This window comes from Odontesthes bonariensis, chromosome 3, assembly GCF_027942865.1.
Source record: "Odontesthes bonariensis isolate fOdoBon6 chromosome 3, fOdoBon6.hap1, whole genome shotgun sequence".
Classification (NCBI taxonomy): Eukaryota; Metazoa; Chordata; class Actinopteri; order Atheriniformes; family Atherinopsidae; genus Odontesthes; species Odontesthes bonariensis.
This window is the reverse complement of record NC_134508.1, coordinates 7,439,104-7,461,239: the sequence shown is the minus strand read 5'-3', so window position 1 is coordinate 7,461,239 and position 22,136 is coordinate 7,439,104. Positions and strand designations below refer to the sequence as shown.

Below are 22,136 nucleotides of genomic sequence, written 5' to 3'. Positions count from 1 at the left end.
GAAATGTTGGATTCAGCAGGATTCGACACAGATTCCTCTGAAAAACTGCAACAATTAGTGTCCTCAGTTAAAAAGCGTTTAAAAGTGTCATCAAAGGGAAGCTGATGGAACACAATGGGAAACAGGAACAACTTTTACTGAGTGTGTTGCTGCATCAGATCCTACATTTGTTCATATTTTCTAATAACAATGTAGTTTGAAGACACTTATAACTGTCAGTCTCTTTGGAAATGTTATTTTTCATCCACTTCTCTTACTGACCTGTTGCCAATTTACCTGTTTACTTGTGGGATGTTCCATAAAATTGTGTATTTTTCTTGTAGTTTTTATGGGTTCACGTCCAATTTATCAACAGCAGCTGTATTTAAATGTGCTTTATGAATAAATTCAACTTCACTTCATACAACCCAAAGAAAGAAATTTAACCAAAATTACAAACATAACATTGTTTCTGTAGTAGTTAGTTTTTTGTTTTTTTAAATTTTGGATCAAGTTTTCTCAAACAACGAAAGAAAATACAAATATTTTTAGAGAAGTAATCTGAGCAGCCAAATTTTTTTTGATGGTTGGAACAACATTGGGTGTACTTCTCAGATGAGGAACCATAGTAACAGTTTCTGAGGGCTGCGGTCAATAAACAAATAAAGAGACTGGAAAATGGGAGGACTACAGCAAAAGGCCACGGGCCAGGAAAGAAACCCAGCCCAGCTGCCATGATGATGACTTTCAGTACACGGAAAGTAGGCTCAACAATGTATAAGATTTGACTGATTAATTCATTTTTCAGTTATGAAAAAGGTGTTTAGGTTAACTTTTTTCATAAAAAAAGTCTAATAATTACTTGAAAATTAGATACAAATGGGGAACGATGGACAAGATTTAACAATGAGCTAAAAAAAAATGGATATCCTTTTTATGGTCGCTTATGTATAGATTTTGACTGTTGCTACAAATTAGACAATTAATCCTTAGGTACAGTGAATGAGTGAATAACGAAGCGAATTGAGAGAAAGCCGCTGATTTGTCTTTTTTTTTTTTTTTTTTTTTTTTTTACATTTTTGCGCCATAAAATTCAATCATCATTTAACTAGAAAAAAGGTTTTTAACACGGGGGTTGTGTAGGTGGCGTGGTGGGACAAACGGGCCTGGTTCTGATTAAATAAAAACACAAAAATAAATTATTGTACCAGTGTAACCCACACGAAACTGCATCAGCTGACACGATGGTGAACTTAGATACGACAGCAGTGCCTCATGGAGACAGTTGCCACGGTAACCAGCGTACGTCATCCCGTAGCGGTTGCCATGGTCCTCCTGACGTCAAAGCCCCTCGCAAGATGCTTAGGAAACCCCCTGGCGTGGTTGCCGTGGATACTGGCGGGGGGAGGGGTGGGGTTTAGAGGAAGCGGAAGTGTCAGAGCAGGCGGAAGTGGTACTGCCCTGAATACCCTGAGCAGCGAGCGGAGGACGGCTTGAGAAACTCCCATCGTTCAGAGAATAAAATCGGGATCCCTAGTACGCTCTAAATGTGAGTTAACTTGCATATCAATCGATTATTGCCATATATAGAGGTTAAACATAGTCTTTGGGGGTGAATTGTGGTCCGAGCGGTAGTCTGGCTGTCTGCCTTAGTGGCGGAAGGTGCCTATTGTGGTTTGGGGTTGGGTGCGAGGATTTAGGCCGAGAATGTGGCCAGATAAAGAGAAATAGTCCGCAAAACACCTGCATTGAGGTTGCATGCGCTAATTGAGTCGTTAATATGCCAGTCAAGCGTCCTATTTGAAGGCACAGAGTCCGGTCGATGGATGCGCGTTGCGCCGTGAGGGGAGGGAGAAGCTCTACCCAAGTTTGGCCATTTTGACAGCTTAGCAGCGGCCGAGCCTCGGCCGTCGTGATAGCAGCCCGGACGTTTTAGCAGTCAGTGCTAAGTACACGGCACGGTTCCTAACGTAAAGACGGAGCACTCAGCTGCTGGCTATATCGCATCAAGCTAACACATTTAGCATCATTATTCGCTTAGTAGACGGAAGAGATTGCAGCGCGATTGTACAAGGTCTCAACTGAGCTCCGTCATGGCGCAGTGAAACGATATGGAAGCTAACACACCCTCCATATTTCCCGAGAGCTTCCCCCCCCCCTCAAACACGATTTTCATTATAAAGAAAACATTTTCTTTCGATGTAATTTATCCAACTGGGCACATGTTCGACACACAATATGTACTTTATCATCCAAGCTGGGTAATTCGGCCGTCGGTTGGGTGTCGGCACATCGCCATGCAGACTGAACTGGGTCAGGTCCTGCTAGCAGCTAAGCTAACCGTGAAAGCTAGCTGGCGGTAATCTATCTCTCCATCTTAAAATTCCGCAGGGGAATGCGACAAGGAGGGCGTAGCTGTTAGCGAGCCGACTTCAACGACACAGCCTAAATGTTCTTGACTCGGTGGCTGTTCTTATACGTTTGTGTCAAAATGTTGGCGAATGCAGTGGAAGCCGTTGGGTGTAGTTCTGTCTTGCCGTTGAACATGGTGGCCCCCATTTTTTTTTTTTTTTTTTTTTTCTTTTTTTCTCCCTGCGGTGCAAATAAGCCTGTTAACCTCAACAGTTAGCCAGGTGGTTGGATAACAAGCCTTTGCACGTGTAGAGTGTGATAGTGGCGTGCCAGATGATTGTATCTGATCATCGGAGCCAAGCTGGATCAATTTTAACCGAAGCGCGGGTCGTTAATGGCGTCTAACTAACCCGACATTAGCCGCTGGAGCGGCATTTTATACTAAATGCTAAATGCTAACGTCACGATGATAATGTCGTACCACCGCAATATGACTGCTCTGACAAACTGCTTGTTTTGTGGTTAAATCGATGGATTTATTGTCCCACTTTGCAAAAATAAATATTTATCTGGTTGAAGGTAACGCCGCTGACGGTGAAAGCCAACCTATAATTTATTTATTTATTAATTTTTTGGTTAAACGCCTCGCTCTAACACTTTATTACAATAACGCAGTCTTGCAATTGGCAGGTGGTCCTGATCAGCAATGGCTCACCTGTCCTTCATTTTTATTTATTTAATTACAAGTCTGGTCTATTAAATTTAGGAGGGGACTGTTCCCTCGTTTTAAAATGTTTAAATATGTAGAAGGAAGTCAAAGTTTTCGGAATTAATGTTGCAGAAATTTTCCAGTTGATTATAATCATTTTGTCTCAGTCAGCTCAGGAGGAAAGAAAGTATGTTCCACGTGCCCTGTTTTTTTTTTTTTGTTTTATGTAAAACACTGAATGAATTGGAGTTTTATTTGGCTGATTTATCATTGGCAAATAAGTGTTCCTTTGAGACATTGACATTTGTCTTAATTCTGTAAATTTTCTTGTGAAATTGATTAATCCAATTAATCATTAAAATGAATGCATATCAGTATTTTTATTTGTTTGAACGCATTTCAATCAAACAAATCTACAAGGATAAAAAAACATGTATTTTTAAGATAAAATCGCTTATTGTCACCTTTTTATATGATCCTATGGCAGATATGTCTGTGACCATGTTTTGATGCTGATGGTTGAGATTTGACTGTACAGAGCAGATTTCTTGTGTTAACTTCAGCACAACTCTGGTGAATCCAGAGTTTCCTTTTTTTCTGAATGGGTGTCCTGATAATGGGCAGAATGGGTTTTTTGCATTTCTAATGACCTCATGGCTTAATGGTCTCATCGTTTTTGTCTTTTTTTTTTTTTTTTTAAGTAATGGAACTGCGCTCAATATGAGCGCATAATTGATTTTTACTTTTTAGCCCTTGAATCAGCACCCGATATGTGATGTTGGTACACTCCAGGCTGAGAGGCTATTAATTACCCTGCAGAACCAGAGGAAGTGCATAAGAGTTGCTCTGCAAATGACAAAGTTTTCAGAATAGCTTTGTCTTTCCACTTAGGTGTGACATCTGCAGTAGCTAATACCTTTCCTTCACACTTAACCTTGAGTTTCCCAACACACCCATAAATTCAGCAACACTATGATTTGCGCAACACTTTGAATTAATTAAACCTGGTTACATTTCTTTTGCTTATCCGAGTGTGTTGCAGAGCTGGTGACACTTGTGATGTAATGCAATTTGTAAACTTCCTGAAAATGGGTCTATTTAGAAAACTTAGACATTTTCCTACTTATTGAGTATATTTCGTAGGGTATACATCTGCTTTACTCTGGAAAATACTGAGCTACTGTTGACCAGATAATGAGACTTCACAACACGGTTGCCGTATTGATGCAATAATCCAAAAACTTGGGTTATGCATGTATACGTTTACAGAAACGTTGGCTTATAAAAGCTGAGACGTAAATGACTCATTTTGGCAAATGAATATACTTTGACAGCATTTGTTTTCTGCCTATATGTCAATTCTTAATTAAAAGGGACATTTCGTTAAGGCTGGAACAAGAGTTGTGAAATGCAGATTTCAGTTATTTTTCCCAGTCTGTCTTCAGTATGGCGTTTTCTTTGAGATGAGAAATGTTAAATAAAAACGAGGCATCCCTGATGGTGCAGGCTGGAGACGCATTGAGTGACACCCCGTCTCCAGTGGCGTCGCAGTATGCTCGTTGGGGATTGGTTGTTTCTGGCTTCCTAACAAAACTAGCCTACTTTGTCTGACTTGATAGAAAAAGCCAAAGCTTCTTTACTTTCCCTCCACTCGTTGGGCTGACTTATCATATGGGAGGAACCCTGGTAAAAAGGCACACATTTAGCTACATGCTTTGACTTGTGGTGCCCCTGAATAAACTTTTTAAGGAAATAGTGACAGCTTATGTTACTTTTAAGATCACCATTACCAAAAAAAAGGTTTCAGCTAAAAATCTAGTGTAAATGTGATGAACAATTCACTGAAAATTGATGGTGTTGAGCTAAATTAAATGATTGAAAAACTCTTTTGCAATGAGGTAGCTGTGAAAAATGGAGACGGTACATCACCACACAAAAAAAAAATCACTTTCATATGGGTGTAGACCTAGTGAGGGAGGCCTGCAACACCTTTTAAGGTGTTTCTACTTCCGTTTGCTGAGACAGAACACACAGTGTTCACAGCAGCTATTGTCAGGTGCTTTTCCAGTTGCAACAGCCCCGACTTCAGATTTGGCGAAGATGAAACAAGCCGAAGCTGCGGAAGTAAAAATGATACAATACCTCGTCTAACCGGTGGGAGGATTGCTGACTTGACAATAAAAAAAGTGTGGATTTTTGAGTTATTATGTTCAATTCAAGCATTAAAGTAAGATTTATTTTCAAGTGATACGAGCCAAACAGTCAAATCCACACACAGGAATTCCATGGAAATAATTGAGTGTCCATAAGTGGCCGGACTAATGTGTGGCAGCAGCAAGTAAATTGTCCTCAAGCATGTTGGAGAGGATATTTCTGAGAATGTTAGGGAGCCAAAGGTGTGTCTACTGAAAGTTAGATTTGTTGCTGATGGCAAGATCAACATATAATCTTCTTTTAAACGTGTTATAAGTTTGTTTCTTCTGAGTTGGTTCCATATTTACCAGCCGTGATTGTGAAGCTGGTAACGTTGTGTGTGCTATCAGGACTGTAGTGGAACAGGAACTACCACAAAAGGCAGTTTTGAGCACTTTGGGCAGGTGCTGTCAGCCCTAATTGCGTAACGGCTACACAGGATACATTCACAAAACTTTACAGGTTGTTTTGTTTTTTTGGTTCAGAAATGGATGTGACCGGACCCACAGTCACTGAGGAGATCCCACATTCTTTTTTTCAAGCCGATTTTCATTTTTCACTCTCACCGTGGGGTATCTGACACATAGACACGCTTTCCACAATGGTTTATTGATATTCTGTCAGCATTTGTAACCTTTAAGCTACGTTAAATGGCATATCGTGCACATTTGAAAACATTCCAGTCACTGGGATTAAATTTGGCACCAAAATTTCTTGGCAGAAATTCTAAATATTTAAATAGCTTTTACTGAAAAAACGCTGGTGAGACGAACAGAAAAAAGTGTAATGATCACACTGCTTTTTCTACTTATTATCGGAGCTTATACTTCTTTTTTTTTTTTACCAAAGGGAAACGCCCTTCTCGCCCCCTGCTTCCACAGGGAGGTCAGAGGTCAGGTAAGCTTCGAGGATGCTGAAACTCAGAGGAGGGGTTTTTGAAGCTAAAGATCTCGCCTGGAGATTAATCAGGGCTGCAGCAGAGACTAAAGCTAGTTTCTGGTATGTTTGGTCATTTATTCTTTAGAGATTCTACAGATGAACAATGTCGACGCTGCAAGTTTCCTCGTTGTGTTGAGCTTTGATAGTGCGATGTGTTGATGAGGCGAGGCTGTGGCCTATTTAGACCCACAGATGCATCTGGAGAGCAGAGAGCCTTCAGGGGATGAAATCATGGGGAGCAGACGCTTCACTGGAATTGAGCTTTTTGACATTTATGCAGTGGTGTTGCACTTTATATGCACTTTTTTTTTAAATTTCTTTGCTTGTGACGTCACATTAACCGTGTTTATCGATTAGCTTTTGCCAAAGCGGGACAAGTGGTTTGATCACAGAGCAACACATGCTTCAGTCTTTTAAAAAGTGTTACCCACAAGCCCGGCGCTCCAGCTTTCCCTGCGTCCTTTTTGCTTCCTCAGTGTGCCCTACTTATGCTATGCGCCCTTGAGATTTCAGCACCTCTATTTGTCACACTTTTCTGTCATTCTCGTTGTCCCTGCATCATTTTGCTCGCGTGTTATTTAATTGTTTCCTGGGTGCTAACTCTAACTGTTTTCTCCGTCTGCTTGTGTTTGTCTTGCAGCCTAAAAGATGGATAAGAACGACCTGGTGCAGAAAGCCAAGCTGGCAGAGCAGGCCGAGCGCTACGACGACATGGCGGCTGCCATGAAGGCCGTGACGGAGCAGGGCCTGGAGCTCAGCAACGAGGAGCGCAACCTGCTCTCCGTCGCCTATAAGAACGTGGTATGGCACCCGGCAGATTACCTGTTTAATCTATAGAGGCTTGAGGTGCAACCAACTGGTTCACTGCACAAAGTAGAGCTCAGATGACTTTCAGTTGGGCTGAATGTGAATGAAATGGAGGACAAAAACTTTAAATTTGATGTTTATACTTTACTCTGTTTGTGTTTGTATTAGATTAGTTATTAAAATCCATCGACCATCCCCTTTTTTTTTATGTGCAGATAAAAATCTCAAACATCGGTAATGCTGTCACATTTTATCTCCTACAACAAAATTCACAAGCTAAACCGACCGTTTAATCTCCTCGTTAAAGAAAACGGCGGTTTAATTCAACGAGACAGCTCTGCGTCATATCCACGCCGAGTGAGAAATCTTTGTTCTCGTTACTGGTCTCCAGCCCGTTTCACACGCTGTAACGGTGCCTTTAGTCCTTCCCACCGGCCAAAGAGGCAGGGTTTAAGTGCTGATGTTAATTTGGCTTTTTGATGACCTCCCCCATTCTGTCTCTTTAACTTAAACAGAAAAACGAGCAGCAGAGTGAAGGCGCCGCAGTCCTGTTGTGAAAGGAGTTGGTGTTTGTTGTCACAATAAATGTTATTCGAGGAACGTGAGCATCTACTCCTTATGGTTCTGAAACGGGCAGGGATCTCTGGAAGTCAGAAAGATGTTATGCTTCTCGCCTGCGGTCCATCACTAGAATTCTATATATTTATTTTTTCTCTTTCACATTTATGGGCCCCTGTTAGAAGCTGCGATCCGCATTATTTGACCATAAGTTGCATCTTATCTGATGGTGCGCCATCTTGTTTGGATTTTTGTTTTCCCGTCAAACTTTGAAGCGCAGATGTTGTTGGAGCAGCGAGTTCTCCTGCAGCGCTGCTGTTTATCACGGAGATCTTTTTTAAAGCCTGCCAGCAGTGCCGGCTGCAACTCGGAGGATATTAGAAGTCACTCTGTTGCGTTTCAGCTTCATCAAATGACAAGAAAGCATATTTTACGTGAAAGTATGCTGCTCAACGTCGGCTTTAACTCACTCTTGCTTTGTTTTTCCCCAACCTCGTGTGTGTTTAGTCTTTTAATGCCACTTTTCTCCTGATTAGGTGGGGGCCCGCCGCTCATCCTGGCGCGTCATCTCCAGCATCGAGCAGAAGACGGAGGGGAACGAGAAGAAACAGCAGATGGCCCGCGATTACCGCGTGAAGATCGAGGCTGAACTCCAAGAAATCTGCCACGACGTGTTGGTACGGACACGAATGGGAAAGAGCGGGCAGACAGAGAGCGGGTGTGAACGGGAGGCTTAGAAAGGACGAGATGGGTGTGAGAAACGGGAGGGGTGGAGCAGAAAGCATAAAGCAGGCAGAGGTGGTGTTCTGATGCCTCCTGGCTGAGGAAAGAAGTCATCACATGGTGCTTGTGGAGACGATAATAATGTTGCTGGCAGCTGTTGAAAGGGCTATCAAACAAAGCTTTAATTTTCTTCTCAGTTCTTTTGCCTCGCTGTCCCACTTCTTCACTCCACATTCTGTATTTACTTGGTGGAGAGACAAAATAGTGCACGACTGGTGGGGGGGGGGTCACAGTCATGAAATGGCTTATAGCTTAGTGTGTGTGTGTCCCAAGGCGGAGAGTGGGCTGAATATGTAGAAATGAAAACGTGTGTCGGTGTAGGGCTGTCGCGATAACCGCAAAATGCAATCACCGCGGTGCTGAGAGGACCTCCGCGGTGCGTGTCCAGGCCACCGCCACCACCGCCCACCGCACGCAAGCTTGCACGCGCAGAACAACTCGAGAAACTGAACGAGTTTTTAAGACTGCACAGTAGATACAAAGCGACTGACAGAACTGATACTTTTTAAAGCCAGCACAGTAATAATGATACATTGTGTATTCCCCTCAAGGCAGGAGAAACACATTAACACAGCGAGGTGCCGCGTTTCTGTCGTCATCTTTGCATATAGGCACCACACACGCACACACGTCTTCATACTACTCGTTGTGGTCTCATTCTCCCTCAGCAGCTGATATTACAAGAATATGCCTACTCAGTGTCGTAGCAATAGAAGTTAAAATAAAATGCAGTGGCCTACCTTTATCTCGGCTTTACTCCTCTGCCTAGTCCGGACACTTTATGGCTTTGAATCTTCCCTTATTATCCATGTTTAACGTTGTAAATGCGACGTCTAATATCAACAATAAACTAGCTTCCACAGAACCACAGCTTGGTGTGCACATTTGCTGTTGGGAAATACCTGATCGTTTCAACAAAACTGTGTAGGTGAAACTATTAAAAAAAAAAAAAAAAAAAAAAAAAGTTTAAAAAATGTGCCGGGGTTGGTTGGTCGGCGGCAGTCTGTTAAAAAAAACTGTATCACGGACACGTGAGCTCAACTGCTGCCCTGATCTGCTTCGTTTTTCTCCGTCATTACTAAACGAAACGTGCCCAGGTCTGCAACAATGTTGATATTTGCCATCTGGCACTGGCAACAGAACTGGGGTATGCGCTGCTTGATCTCCGCTATGTTGGTCTGTGAGCGAGTAAATGACAGGCAAAGCAAAGTGAAATGTCAGAATCGCTGGGAAAAAAGCCGGATTATGCGCTCGATTTTCATCTAACATTGCATGTCGTGGAAAGTAGCCTAATGAACAAAAATGCGATATCACCGCATACCGCGCTGTTGAGTGGCTATGAGTCACCGCGGTGGGAATTCCCTCACCGCGACAGCCCTATGTCGGTGTTTACCTGGAACAACCTGCGCTGTAATATCTGCAAACACCCCGGTCTCTAACCTGAAAACATCTGAATCTCATCGTGTGAATTCCTTTGGAATAAACCTTTAAATAAGTGACAAAACCTGACTGACACGTGCCGCTTTAATCTAAAAGCACTGACGAAGCATGAGACGCTGACGGCAGTTTTTTAGTTTAGTCTCTCTTAAAAGCATCGAATAAACCGGAGCAGTTGTCCCGATCCTGCTGTGATGTGAAAGACTCGAGCCAGACTCGACTAAAAGTCCTGCTCTGCTCTTCAAGCGTGGCCGATGCTCAAAGCAACGCTCGTAAAACGTTTCGCTTGTAGGCGCACGCTCTGTAATTTTTAAATCGTTAACTCCACGAGCGCCATTTAGCCTCGCGAGCAGCCACCCCCACCCCCCAACCGTCAGGTCCAGATTAGGGTAGAGCACAAATCGCTCAAGGTCAAACTAGACTAAAAAAAAAACATTTCAGCGCATGAGCAGACTTCTAATAATATCCTCAAGGTCAAACCGTTGTGAAGCCTCTGCGGTGATGTGGTGCTGCAGGAATGAAGGGAGGAGAGGATGGGTGGAGGCATGCTGTCCTTAAAGAAGCAGCAGCTGGAGGTGTGGAAGGAGAAGGCTTTGAAGCATCCACACGACTGACGAGTGTCACAGAGCCGAGCGGACACCACCGGTAGCAAAACCTATTTCATTTTGACCCAAATGTGAAATATGAAGGTCACATAGTGTGTAAAAGCGTACTGAGCTGCATGTTCTGCATATGGACCCGTGTAAAAGTACTTTAAGACCCGGTAGGAGTGTGCGTTGGTGTATTTATCAGCCTTCACGTCACCAGCCAATAAGAGCAGGAGGGACTACTTTTAAACTGCTCCGCAGCAGCAGATGCTGATGGATTATGTGTGAGTGTTTTTGTGCTTTTAGACTGAGACCACTGCAGAACTAATGGTAAATGACACTTGGACTCTGATTCATAGCTTTGTTCTGTGACTTTATGAAAATACTGCAGCTTTCATTGGAAACTTTTTAATCTCAGACCAAGAAAACGTCAAAGAAAAGTCCACGAGAAGTTGTTTCCTTGTCTGTAACGCGAAAGCTCGTTTGCACGGTGAATGTAAGCTGCTCTGTCGAGCTTTTCTTTAGGCCTGGATCGATGTGAGTTCTGACATCCCACCTGTGAGGTACATTGAAGGCAGCCCCACCAGCAAGTTTCAAGAGATTTCATTACAAACAGTTACCACAAATATGCTTTAAAGTGCGACTTTTAAGATGTCAAATTTTAAGAGTTCATCAGAAAGTAGATGAGACCCTTGTTTTTGTGTTCTTCAGCTGAAGTCCAAAGGGCCCGGCTCAGATCTCCGCTATTCTACGTCCACCAAAAGATGAAAAAAATATCCAGTGACAAAAAGGAGAAACTGACCAGATAAAGATCTCCACCATCGATTTACACAAGTTATTTTAGGAGATCTCAAGCCAAAATGGTGTGAAAAATCCCCTAATAAACTTCCCCCAAACTAAAATGTGATAAAATAACTCGATGGCGTCATCCTCGTGAAATGTTTGGGCTCTGAATCACATGTGCTCACAGATTAAGGAAGCAGTCAAAACACAGACGCATCTCGAAGGTAACGTTGGCAGAAAAATGAGCGCACGGCTGAACTTTAAAAAAAACATTTCCTCTGTAGATGTCTGCACAACGTTCTCCACTTTGTTAGCGGTGTCAGCAGATTAAAACCGACTTCTCCAAGGCTGAGAGGCCTAAACGTAATCACTGAAACAAAGCTGGTCTCAGTGAGGAGATGCTCCAGGGTGAGGTCAGAGTGGATCACATGACCTGGATAAAACCCTTCTTTAAACTTCAGATGAGGACAACATGGGCGAAGGAACAAGAATGACACGCATGCTTGGAAGTTAGTGACACCCCATCGGCAAACTGAACAAACGCTCCAAACAGCACATGAATCAGGTGGCTGGGAGCAGGCAGGATGTGCAACTGTGAAAGCTCTTTATTCCTTATCGATCCGTTTAGGCAGCACATAGAACCAGCCTGTTGTGTTCACGGGATGCTACAGAAACAGATTCAGAACCGCAACGTAAAAGTTCTGTCGAGTAGTGTGGGCGCTGAAGCTTTAAACCCGATTCTCCTGTACCTTGACTGAACGGAAAACAAGAAACGTCCACAGGACTCCGGTGTAAAAGATGAACACCATGTATTTATTCCAAAGTTTTCCAAGATATCTTGTTACAGAAGTATTCCAAATCAAAGTTTCTCATCCAAAAAGGCACCGCGGTTAGAAAACTGTGTCGCTCAGTCCTTAATTAAGCCTCAACTGTCTCCAAAAAACCTGTTTTCTTAAAGCGACGGTAATATAAACAGTGGCTTTCTAACAAAATGTTACAAAATTCTATTAAAAATAAACATGAATTCAATCAAATAAATTAAATAACCTTCCTATTTCTAATCAACGTTTTATACATTCATATGAACCAAAGCATGTAGAAACGCACCGCAGGTAGCTTTAAGGTGTTCGGTTCAGTCTGAGCTGACGTGTTGGTAGCAGCGGGGGCTCAAACGCCACCGAACCCCATCGTTGCTCATCACAGGATTTATTACCCTTTTTTTTTCTTCCTCCCCTGCAGTATTTAAAGCCTGCAGAATGATGTTTCCTAGAGATGCACCGATTGCAAAATTCTTGGCCGATACCGATTTCCGGTTTTTAAGGAGGTCTGACCTGCCAAAACCGTTTTTTCCAATACCGATTTTCTATCTAAGAAATAATTATAATCATATAATAGACACTATATTTGTTTGGCTTGAGTACCCTTTCCCAAATCTAATACAAGTACCCTTCTGCCAGACAACATTTTGCTTATATAACTGCAATTAAAACCACAACTAGTGGTAGGCTATATGCTATCATAACCCCCCTTTTTTTTCAAGAATAAAACATAACAAATAAGAAATGGAGTGAGAGTTTCAACAGTGCCTCCTGAGCAGATTTATTTTTTCCTCATATTTGCTAAACAAACCTAGGTGCTTCTTTTCCAAGTGGCGTATTAAGTTTGTTTTTCCAAATGTCTTAGGCGTTGATCGTCCGCGGCTTACTTTACAAACAGCGCGTTTTGGGTCGTCCTGGCACAAAGTCCAAATCAGTGACGTGTTTTCTTCCTGAGTCTTGCTAGCTTTTAGCTGTTTTGCTCGGGTCAGTTTGATCAGCCGAAAACCGGAAATTACGACATATTTTCCGATATATTTTCCAGCTTCCCACCGTCTGTCTCTGTCCCACTACAAAAACCAGCACCACGTTTCTGTTTGTAAAAGCTGCCGGTCGTCTGTCTGTTTCAGAACCTGCTCGACAAATTCCTCATTCCCAACGCATCTCAGGCGGAGAGCAAGGTGTTCTACCTCAAAATGAAAGGAGACTACTTCAGATATCTGTCAGAGGTGGCCTCCGGGGACTCGAAGAAGGGTGAGTATTAGGCTTTGAGCCATGAGAAATATTCGGTCAATTGAATTATTGATGTCGGTTGACGTGTTAAAGTTTGATTAAAAGGAGGATTCTTCCCTCAATGTTTCCACCAAACTATGGCAGTGTAACCAGCAAAAAGAACAGATTTCAGGAACCAGTTAAACCGTTTTATGCTTTTAATTTTTTACTGGTAATGCTTGACATGTAAATGAGGAGAATACCCTGGAACTAGTTCTTTTTTTTCCAAAAATAACCGAGGCTGTGTAATTAAATTGGAATAAGACGACCACTGAGAATGTGCCGCTCTTCCAGAAGCTTCTACACAGCATTTTCCATTATTAATGGAGCGCACGCTGAGAAACGATTGGAGAACCAAAGCTCGTCATCCCTGCAGATGTGTGTTAATAAAAAGCATTTTTCCGTGCTCTGTCCTGTAAACACGAAGTCTTTGGCCTCATTAACCTTATCAGCTGTCCTGTCATCGTTAGGAGCGTTAATGAGACCTGAAACGAAGAGTCGTCCGAACCGTCCTGTGGAAATGACATAATTGACCCAACAAGATGTCATTTGATCACCGTTATTTTGTCCTCTATTTATATCCTTTTGCTTAAACTGCAGATAAAGGCGCGACAGACTCGTTCAGACTGTTGCTAAGAGACGGAAACCCACAGTATTTGTTACCAAGGTTATCAATCATCTGAATGTCATGACGATAAGACGGCGCCTCCCTTTTACAGGAAGCTATAAATGGACTCTCTCCGTGTGGCCGCCATCTTTGATTAGTTGTCCTGAGTGAAGGGTTAATTGGACGGGAGGTTTTATGCGTGTTAGGTTAGTAAGAGGACTGTAATCCATCTCTGTAATCCAGCCTGAAATGGACTCCTTGCGTATTTTGACCGATGGTTTTCCTCAAACATTTGCGGCCTCTGGTGTAGAGTTTGCTGGTGTTGAAACTTTTGGCAGCATGTCAGCACGTCGCTGTCACACGTCTCCCACAGAGGCGATTAGGATTTATTTCCAACTCTCAAAAACTGGGGGTGCTTTGTTTCCACACGTGAAAAAGTTGCGCTGCTGTGGGAGCGCCATGTTCGCCGCAGGCTGGTGGAGGAAGTCTGTTTATTTTAGTTGTGTCACCGAGGCAGCTGCTCAGGATCCCGCTCGGCAGCAAAAATAAAACTGACTGCTGGTTGTTTGTGTTGTAAAGACACGGTGGAGAACTCTCAGCAGGCCTACCAGGACGCCTTCGACATCAGCAAGAAGGACATGCAGCCAACACACCCCATCCGGCTTGGCCTGGCCCTCAACTTCTCCGTCTTCTACTATGAAATCCTCAACTCGCCCGAGCAGGCCTGCTCTCTGGCCAAGCAGGTGGGTGCTCGACCTCCTGGTTTCCTCACTGAAAACAAACGGTTTGAATGTTTCTGGCACGTCTGAAGAACGGCGTCCCACTTTTAAAAAGTTTGTGTTCCAAGATGCTCCTGCCGCTCGTACACGAGACGAGCGTAAACTGAAACGGGTTCATTAAATGAACAGAAATATAACCCCAAACGCTGCTGTTAAAACTCAGGAACATCAAAGGAAACTTGGTACTTCATCACAAATCTTCTCCCGCAGGCTTTCGACGAGGCGATCGCCGAGCTCGACACCTTGAACGAGGACTCATACAAAGACAGCACGCTGATCATGCAGCTACTAAGGGACAACCTTACTGTGAGTATCCGCTCTAACACACGGGGGAAATGATCATAGAAGGGAAGCCACCGCGGAAAGAAAGGCCTTAAAGTCCATTAACCTGATCGGACTCTTGATCTGTTAAAGTTAATGGGCTGTGTTCGAAACCGCATACTTCTCCTACTACTCATACTAACTTTATGAGTTAGTATGCGAGTTTGAGTATGCGAGAAGTTCCCGGATGCATACTAGATTCTCTGAAATGTTGGGTATGCATCATGAGGTTACTACTCATACTCAAACTACCCAAGATGCAACGTAACTTGACGTCGCTGATCGTCATTTCCTGTCAAAACGGCAGTTTCAAGCTAGCTACAACGAGGGTAGGTTCACTTCCTGTTTTCAAAACAAAAGCACCAATTGTATCGTAATGGCTTTCCCTGTGATAAAAGGCAACGGGTATTTTATTTTGTGAAAATAACCGGAAGTGCGTTGCTCACTGCGGCTAGCTTTAGTAGCGCCGAATTCTTGAGAACAAAATTGTAAATAGCCGGTGTTTTGTCAGGTTTTCAACACGTTGGGGATCTAAACGACTACTTTCTCACCTGAAAATGTTTCAAATGTTGCTAAAGTTTACAGAGTTTAGAGCTTAAGAGAAATCAGCTTCAGGCCGGCTGATTTTGGCTTGGGCAGGAGCAAAATGCATTGTGGGTAAACGCTCTGCATACTGTCTGATGTATGAGTATGAAGTGTGCAGTATGGAAGTATGCAGTATGCGGTTTCGAACACAATTATGGTTTCGGTCACTAGTTTGAAGTCTGGTTAAAGTAAAATGGAGCACAAAGCTGGACCTGCTTTTAAGGCAGGACTACCTTATAACTGACGAGTCCCCCCCCCACCCCACCCCACCAAATAGATGGTCAACGCTTGTTTGGTTAACATCACAAACCAAGGTGACCAAATTGGAGTGTTTTGAGCCAGAGTCTCAATGGTTGTGTCCATCTCTGATCTGCACTCAGTGGTTGGATCTAAGAACTGAACCACATCTAAATGTGTGTTTTGTAACGGTTCCAGTGGCCTGAATAGTGCTCAGACATGGATGAGAAGTAGCCAATCAGACTGCTCATTGAGAGATGGTACGCACACCCCGGAGTCAAAGCCGGAGTTAAACCGATGCATCCGTCAGTTGTTGGTGGAGCAGGTGCTGCTCCAACCAAAGGGAACACATTACCTCCAGTTTTACTTGGTTTAAATTCGGTTTTACTTCAAATAACTGATTAACTGCAGTCATCGACGAGCAGAAACCTGTTGGGTGTTCACATGTGGCTCCATTGGTGTGAACGGTGCCACATCTGAACCTCGGTGCCCAACAAACAAACGGACAAAAGGTGGATTCTGGTCTGTTTCCAGTGTGGACCAAAGACTCATAAATGTTCTGTGATTTATCTTCCACACACGGGAGCCACGATGCTCCTCACTGTTCAACTTTTAAATCTTTCTAATTCAATTCGGTTTTATTTATAAAGTGCCAAATGACAACAGATGGCATTTCTGGGCTCTTCAAAGATCCAATACATTCTATTCCAAATTGGTCCAATTCATACATGCAAAGCCAGTTTAAATAAAGCAGTGGCCCAGCTAATCTGGAGCGTACTTTGGTGATCAGATCCATGAAAGAATCATTAATATTTAGTCCTCTTGGTTCTGCTGCTGTTGAGCTTCTGTCATATGTGCTTCAGGTTTAGTGTCGATAATAAGATTAAGGTGGAGATGCTCATTTTTGATCTGGAAAAAGTGAGGTGCGAGACTTAAAAAGCAGTGAGTTGCTGAAGGAATTCCACAGCAGAAGAGTTGGAGCTCATTAACGTCTTTCAACACAAACGGCCTCTCACACTAATGCGAAGCTGTGCTCTGACAGCCGGAGCAGCAGCATTTTTAGCATTTCTTTGTGAACTTTGTGCTTTGAACAGCAGCCATTGCAGAAAAACTAAAAAGCTTTAAAAACTGATGTTGTAGCTCATCCATGACATATCCCAGACCTAATAACCCCCCATAGAATATTTCACTTTGCATTGCATACATTGAAAATACAGCAGTTTTTGTGGGGTTTTTTTTTGTTTGTTTTTTTTTTTTAACAAAAATTGGTGTTTACCGCATATACACTAGTATTTAAAGGGTTAATTTTTTTTAAAAATAATTGAAAACTTGGTTATTATCAGAACTGAAGTAGAAGAAAAGATTTCTGGGAAAAAAGTGGAAAAAAATATTAACATATGGTATTTTTGGGATCATTTTAGAAGGGGATAAAAATGTTCCTTTTCAGAAATAAGGAGTTTTTTTTTTTTTTTTTTTTTTTAAATCAGGCATAACAAAAAAATTAAAAATCAATGTTGTTGCTAATCATTGACATATCCCAGACCATAATTATCCCTTCTCAATAATTCCTCTTTGCATTCAATATTTTGAAAATACTGGCACCTAAAGGCTTAAAATTTGGGCTAAAAAGTTCAAATTGGCATCTAAAGGGTTAATTTTTTTTTTTTTAAATAATTGAAAACTTAGTTATGATCAGAACTGAAGTGGAATAAAAGATTTATGAAAAAAAATTAATGTTTTTAGGTTGTTTTAAAAGGGGAAAAAAATTGTCCCTTTTCAGAAATTAAGAATTTTTTTTTCTACACAATGAAAAATTGCCTCGTATATGACGTGTGTTTGAAATTCGAAAAAATAGTCAAAAATGCACAACTGGACCAAATATGATGAGTGTCACTATTTCCCGTGTGAAATAAGAGGAGGAAGTGCAGCCCGAGTGGGGAAAAATGTCCCCTATCAGGGAATAGGGTAATATTTTAAAATAATAGATATCACCATGAAACTTCCTCAGTTGATTACTTATACAAGTATGAAAAAAAATGTGTTACAAGTTTTAGAAATTTGAATGTTTATTGATGCAAATAAGACATTATCTCATTAAATATGCACAAATTTGCGTATATTTCCAGAAGCTAGATCTGAACATGTGATAAAAGCCGGGTGCAAAATTATTTATTCATTTTGCACCTGGCTTTATCATATGTAAACACAAAATGAAAAGAAAATTACAGAAGGATTTCAGGATATCTGCTTTCATTTCCTAGGAAATCAAAATATACTGTCCATAGCCTAAAAACCATCTTTTTTTTTGCCTTTTTTTTTTTTTTATTATGTCACATAAATCAGGCCAGGAATGATTTATCAACAAATCCTTCTGTAAATATCTTCAGCATACTGCTAAGTGTATAACTGGAAAGTTTGGTGTCAGTAGGTGCTCCATAGGCTGAGATATTGATCCTGGAAAAAATACAAAAAACTGATTTTGAGAAAACGGCATTTAAGGATTTAAATAGGGGAATTTAATACATTTGTATTAGAAACAATTGCTCAGAAACATAATAAATGCTCAGGCCCTTAGTAATACTAATATTGAATAAAATAATCTTATTAATAAAGAATACAATACAATAAAAGATGGCATATCAATTCATTGAGACGTGTGAGCAGCCGCTGTCGTTAACGCCCCTCGGTTTCCTAGCGACAGTTTACGCTCAGACGTGCTGCTTCCGTTGCTTCATCAGCTGATCTAATAGATTTATTTTATTGCGTCTTGCAAAGCGCAATTGTTGCTTTCTTTTCTTTGAAAGTTGCGACATCATGGGGCATTTTCGGAGCGTCAGAGTCCACCACGTGATGCGTCTGAGCCAATCACGTTAGCAGCCAATGAGATTTTATCATTAGCTATAAATCCACCTTTAGACATTCCCGATTGGTTACTGATAGAAAGGAAGCGCCGTTATTTGGGTGGCATAGGAGACTCAGAGCTTTCCAACGATAGACGGAGCTCGGCATGGCGCGTTGGAATGCTAACTTTTTTTGGTAAATTTGTGCGAAACGTAAACAAAATGTTATAAAATAAACATTTAAATGTATGTTTTCAACGTTTTCTTCATAGCAGGTTGAGAGAAAGTGTTTTCCTTTGGTGGCTGAAGCCCGTTTCTCTCTGTTTCTCTGCAGCTGTGGACATCAGAAAACCAGGGAGACGAGGGTGAAACCGGCGATGGAGAGAACTAGAGGCGCACTTCACTGTTAACCCATCCCACACTCTTCCTCCTCCTTTTATCTCCTCCTCTTTCTTCTCCTCCTCCTCCTCCTCTCTTCGTACACATAAACAGCCCGTTCATTCTCTCGTCCCACTTTTTCAAGCCCAGCCTCCCGACTTCCCTTCTGTATAACCAACAGCATGAATAGTACCTGACCTTCACAAACGAATATTAAAGGAAAAAAAACAACAAGAGGGGGGGGAGGGTTTCTGAAACTGCTCCATCACCCCACCATTACTCCATCCTCCTTCCCCAACCATCCACCCACCCTCCCTCCCTCCATCAAGGCACTCCAATGCAGGCCAGCAGACTAAAACCACTGGCCAGTTTAGTCTTATAGCACGCAGGGAGGGTTTTTTATCCAAAACCACAAAATAAATTAACATCTCTTAGAGCCCACATCCTCTTTTTTTGTTGTTTTTTTTTAGTTTTTTTGTTTTACCCTCCTTATTTAACCCTCCCCCTCCCTCCCTAACATCTCAGTACGGTCTCTCATCCTCCTCCTCCCCCCCCCCCCCCCCCTCTCTTTCTAGTGAGTTAATGCATTTATATAGTTGTCCATTCCTTCTCTTTTTGGCTTTTTCTTAGTGTACTGGCAAAAAATGGCTGGTTTTATTCCACTTTAAACAAAACAAAAAGGTTATTAAACTGTCCGTTTATTTTCAACAAACACTGTGATGCTTAGTTTTTCCTCCACAGACGACAAACAAGACGAGCTGGGAGGGGTTTGGGTGGGTTGGTGGGTGTGTGGGGGGGGGGGCTGTGATTGAACAGCAGTGCCATTCTGCTGAGGTTTATACAGAAGGGTCCTCCTACAAGGCTGTATTGTGACACTGACAAATGTAAAAAAAGAAAAACGGAAGCGTTTCACCTGCTGTGTAACCCGACACCGGGACCCGCTGCTTCACCTGTTTTCACCTTTCTACATATTTCCAGTTTTGGAGATAAATAACGGAAACCACCAACGACTGATTTGGAAAATTTAACGAAACGAAACCCAAACATTCCATCTTCACGTCTGAGTCGACTGTAGACGTTTTTTTTTTTTTTTTTCTTCCGCCTGCTTCCCCCGACCCCCCCCCAGCATCAGCACCACTGCCCCCCCCCACCCGACCACACGCCCCTCTTCCTTCGCTTGTTTTTGTTTTGTTTTTTTTAATTATGTGGGGGAGGTTGATTATTATTTTCTTTTCTTTCTCTCCGGGGAGGGTGTGTGTGTGTGTGTGTGTGTGTTTGTATAACGAAATCAAACGTTTTCTTTCTGGTTTTTTGGAAAACTGTAAAATTGTAAAACATTTTTAGAGCTTAACTGTAAAATCTGTGTTTTTGGAGAACAGAACGGTTTGTCGATGTTGTTCGTTAACACCTGCTTGCAGATAAAACCTTGAAGCCGTTACAGTCAGCTGCTGTTTTTTGACTTTTGGTAGTTCTTTTTTTGGTTTGCCCTCCCTCTCTTCCCTCATTGTTGCCCTTTCCTGCCTTTTTTTTAATTTTTTTATTTTTATTTAAACAGACAAGTTTAGTCACGTCTGAAGCTGCAGGAATGCATGCTTTCAGTTATTGCCATTTAAATCTGCTGCAGCATGAGTGAGGACACGTACACTCGTCGGGTCGACGCTGAAACTTGCCGTCCTCACACTTCCAGTAAACGGGGGGGTTGCCAGGTTTGGATCCTGAAAATCTTTCCAGCTTCGCCAAAACGGTTTTAAGAGAATCACCAAACGCTGCTTTCAAATATCTCAGCTCCAGATCTGCTCTTTAGTTTTCATATCTACAAGAAGGGGTTAGCGTGGGTGTGTTTTTCCTCTAAAGCAAACTGCAGAGTGTGTAATGGATGCAGCGGTGTTATCTTTGGTGCATCGAAGGAGTCGAACTGCAGCCGATCAGCCAGTCGAGGAAGTGAGAACCTGCAGTTCGGATCGCAATGCTCAACGTGCCTGCATGTTGAGGCAACTTTTTTTAAGATTTTCCTTCCAGCTGCACCAAAAAAACACTATAAGAGGGTAACGGTACATTTTCCAGCTCATTTCCACATCTGATATTTTGACCTTCTTTATAATCGGGTAACAAAATAAAAATCGGCCTCCACGTGTGGGTACAAAGAGCGGAACCCCAGATTTTTCTTCCCCCCCCCGAAAAGTACTTTTTCTTCCACTCAGTGTCACAATAACCTTGTCATAAAGCACCACGACATTCCACTCTGTAGATGTAAGAAAGTCATGTCTCTTTTTGTTGCTCTTTTGCTGGGGGGACAAATATTTTCATGCACTGACGGTTTAAAAAAAAAAGAAAAAAGGTTAAAAAACTAAACAAAAATCCTCCCTGCCGCCCTTTTTCCCTCTTTAGCTGAACGAAAAAAGTCAGTTATTCTACGCTTTGTAAGGAAAAAAATGATCCCATGCAGTAGTGAATGTGGCACCGAGCCTGTCTGTATATCTGGTATCTGAAATCATTTTGTTTTTACTGACCAGTATTCTGCTTAAAATAAAAAAAGGCAAAAAAAAAAAATACAACCCAAAAATATCAACAAAAAAAAAGTTTGCTTCTGTGATGATTTTATTGCTTAGCGCGCACGTGGTTGTGAAAACTTTTAGAGTTAGCTTAAGGACACCAATTAAAAGAAAAATGAAGAAAATGGCTTAAAAAAAGAACAAAAAAACAAAAAAAAACACCCTTTCAGTACCCCTCCCCCCCCACCCTGGTTATTGACGTAATACTAGATTTGTGTATGTCTTTTAAAAAAAAACTCCAACTCTAGTTTCACCTTACATGTTATAAACAGGACAAATGTAAAAGACAATTTAAAGTGAAATAAAGGTTTTATCAGTTCCGAATCAGCCCTGCTCTGTTTATTCCCACCACTGGCCTGTTTTCTGACTTTATGATGGAGCCGCGGGGGGGTGGGGGTGTCTGCTGTGGGAGAGTTCAAAAGAAAGAAACTGGGTGTGCTCATAAAACCCGGCTGGGACGGTGAGACTCGGGACTAATATGCAAAAATAACTCCAGATAACGGAAAGGCTGCAGTTGTGTTTTAATGTTTCATTCAAATCCAACGAGATGCAAATTCTTCTTTTTTTTTTTTTTTTACAGGCAACCAATAGGAACGAGTCTGAAAGTCTTTGTTGCCTTTTTT

The 22,136-nt window shown here is 42.0% G+C and overlaps 1 protein-coding gene across 1 annotated transcript; it reads left to right on the top strand.

Annotated features, from left to right (window-relative positions):
• Positions 1–1,437: 1,437 nt before the first annotated feature.
• ywhaba (tyrosine 3-monooxygenase/tryptophan 5-monooxygenase activation protein, beta polypeptide a) lies at positions 1,438–21,837 on the top strand. Its single transcript, XM_075460172.1, has 7 exons — positions 1,438–1,528; positions 6,813–6,973; positions 8,074–8,214; positions 13,073–13,196; positions 14,401–14,564; positions 14,811–14,906; positions 18,918–21,837. Exons 2-7 carry the CDS (start codon positions 6,821–6,823, stop codon positions 18,972–18,974), a joined length of 735 nt encoding a protein of 244 aa, XP_075316287.1. The 5' UTR covers positions 1,438–1,528; positions 6,813–6,820; the 3' UTR covers positions 18,975–21,837.
• The last annotated feature ends 299 nt before the right edge of the window (positions 21,838–22,136 follow it).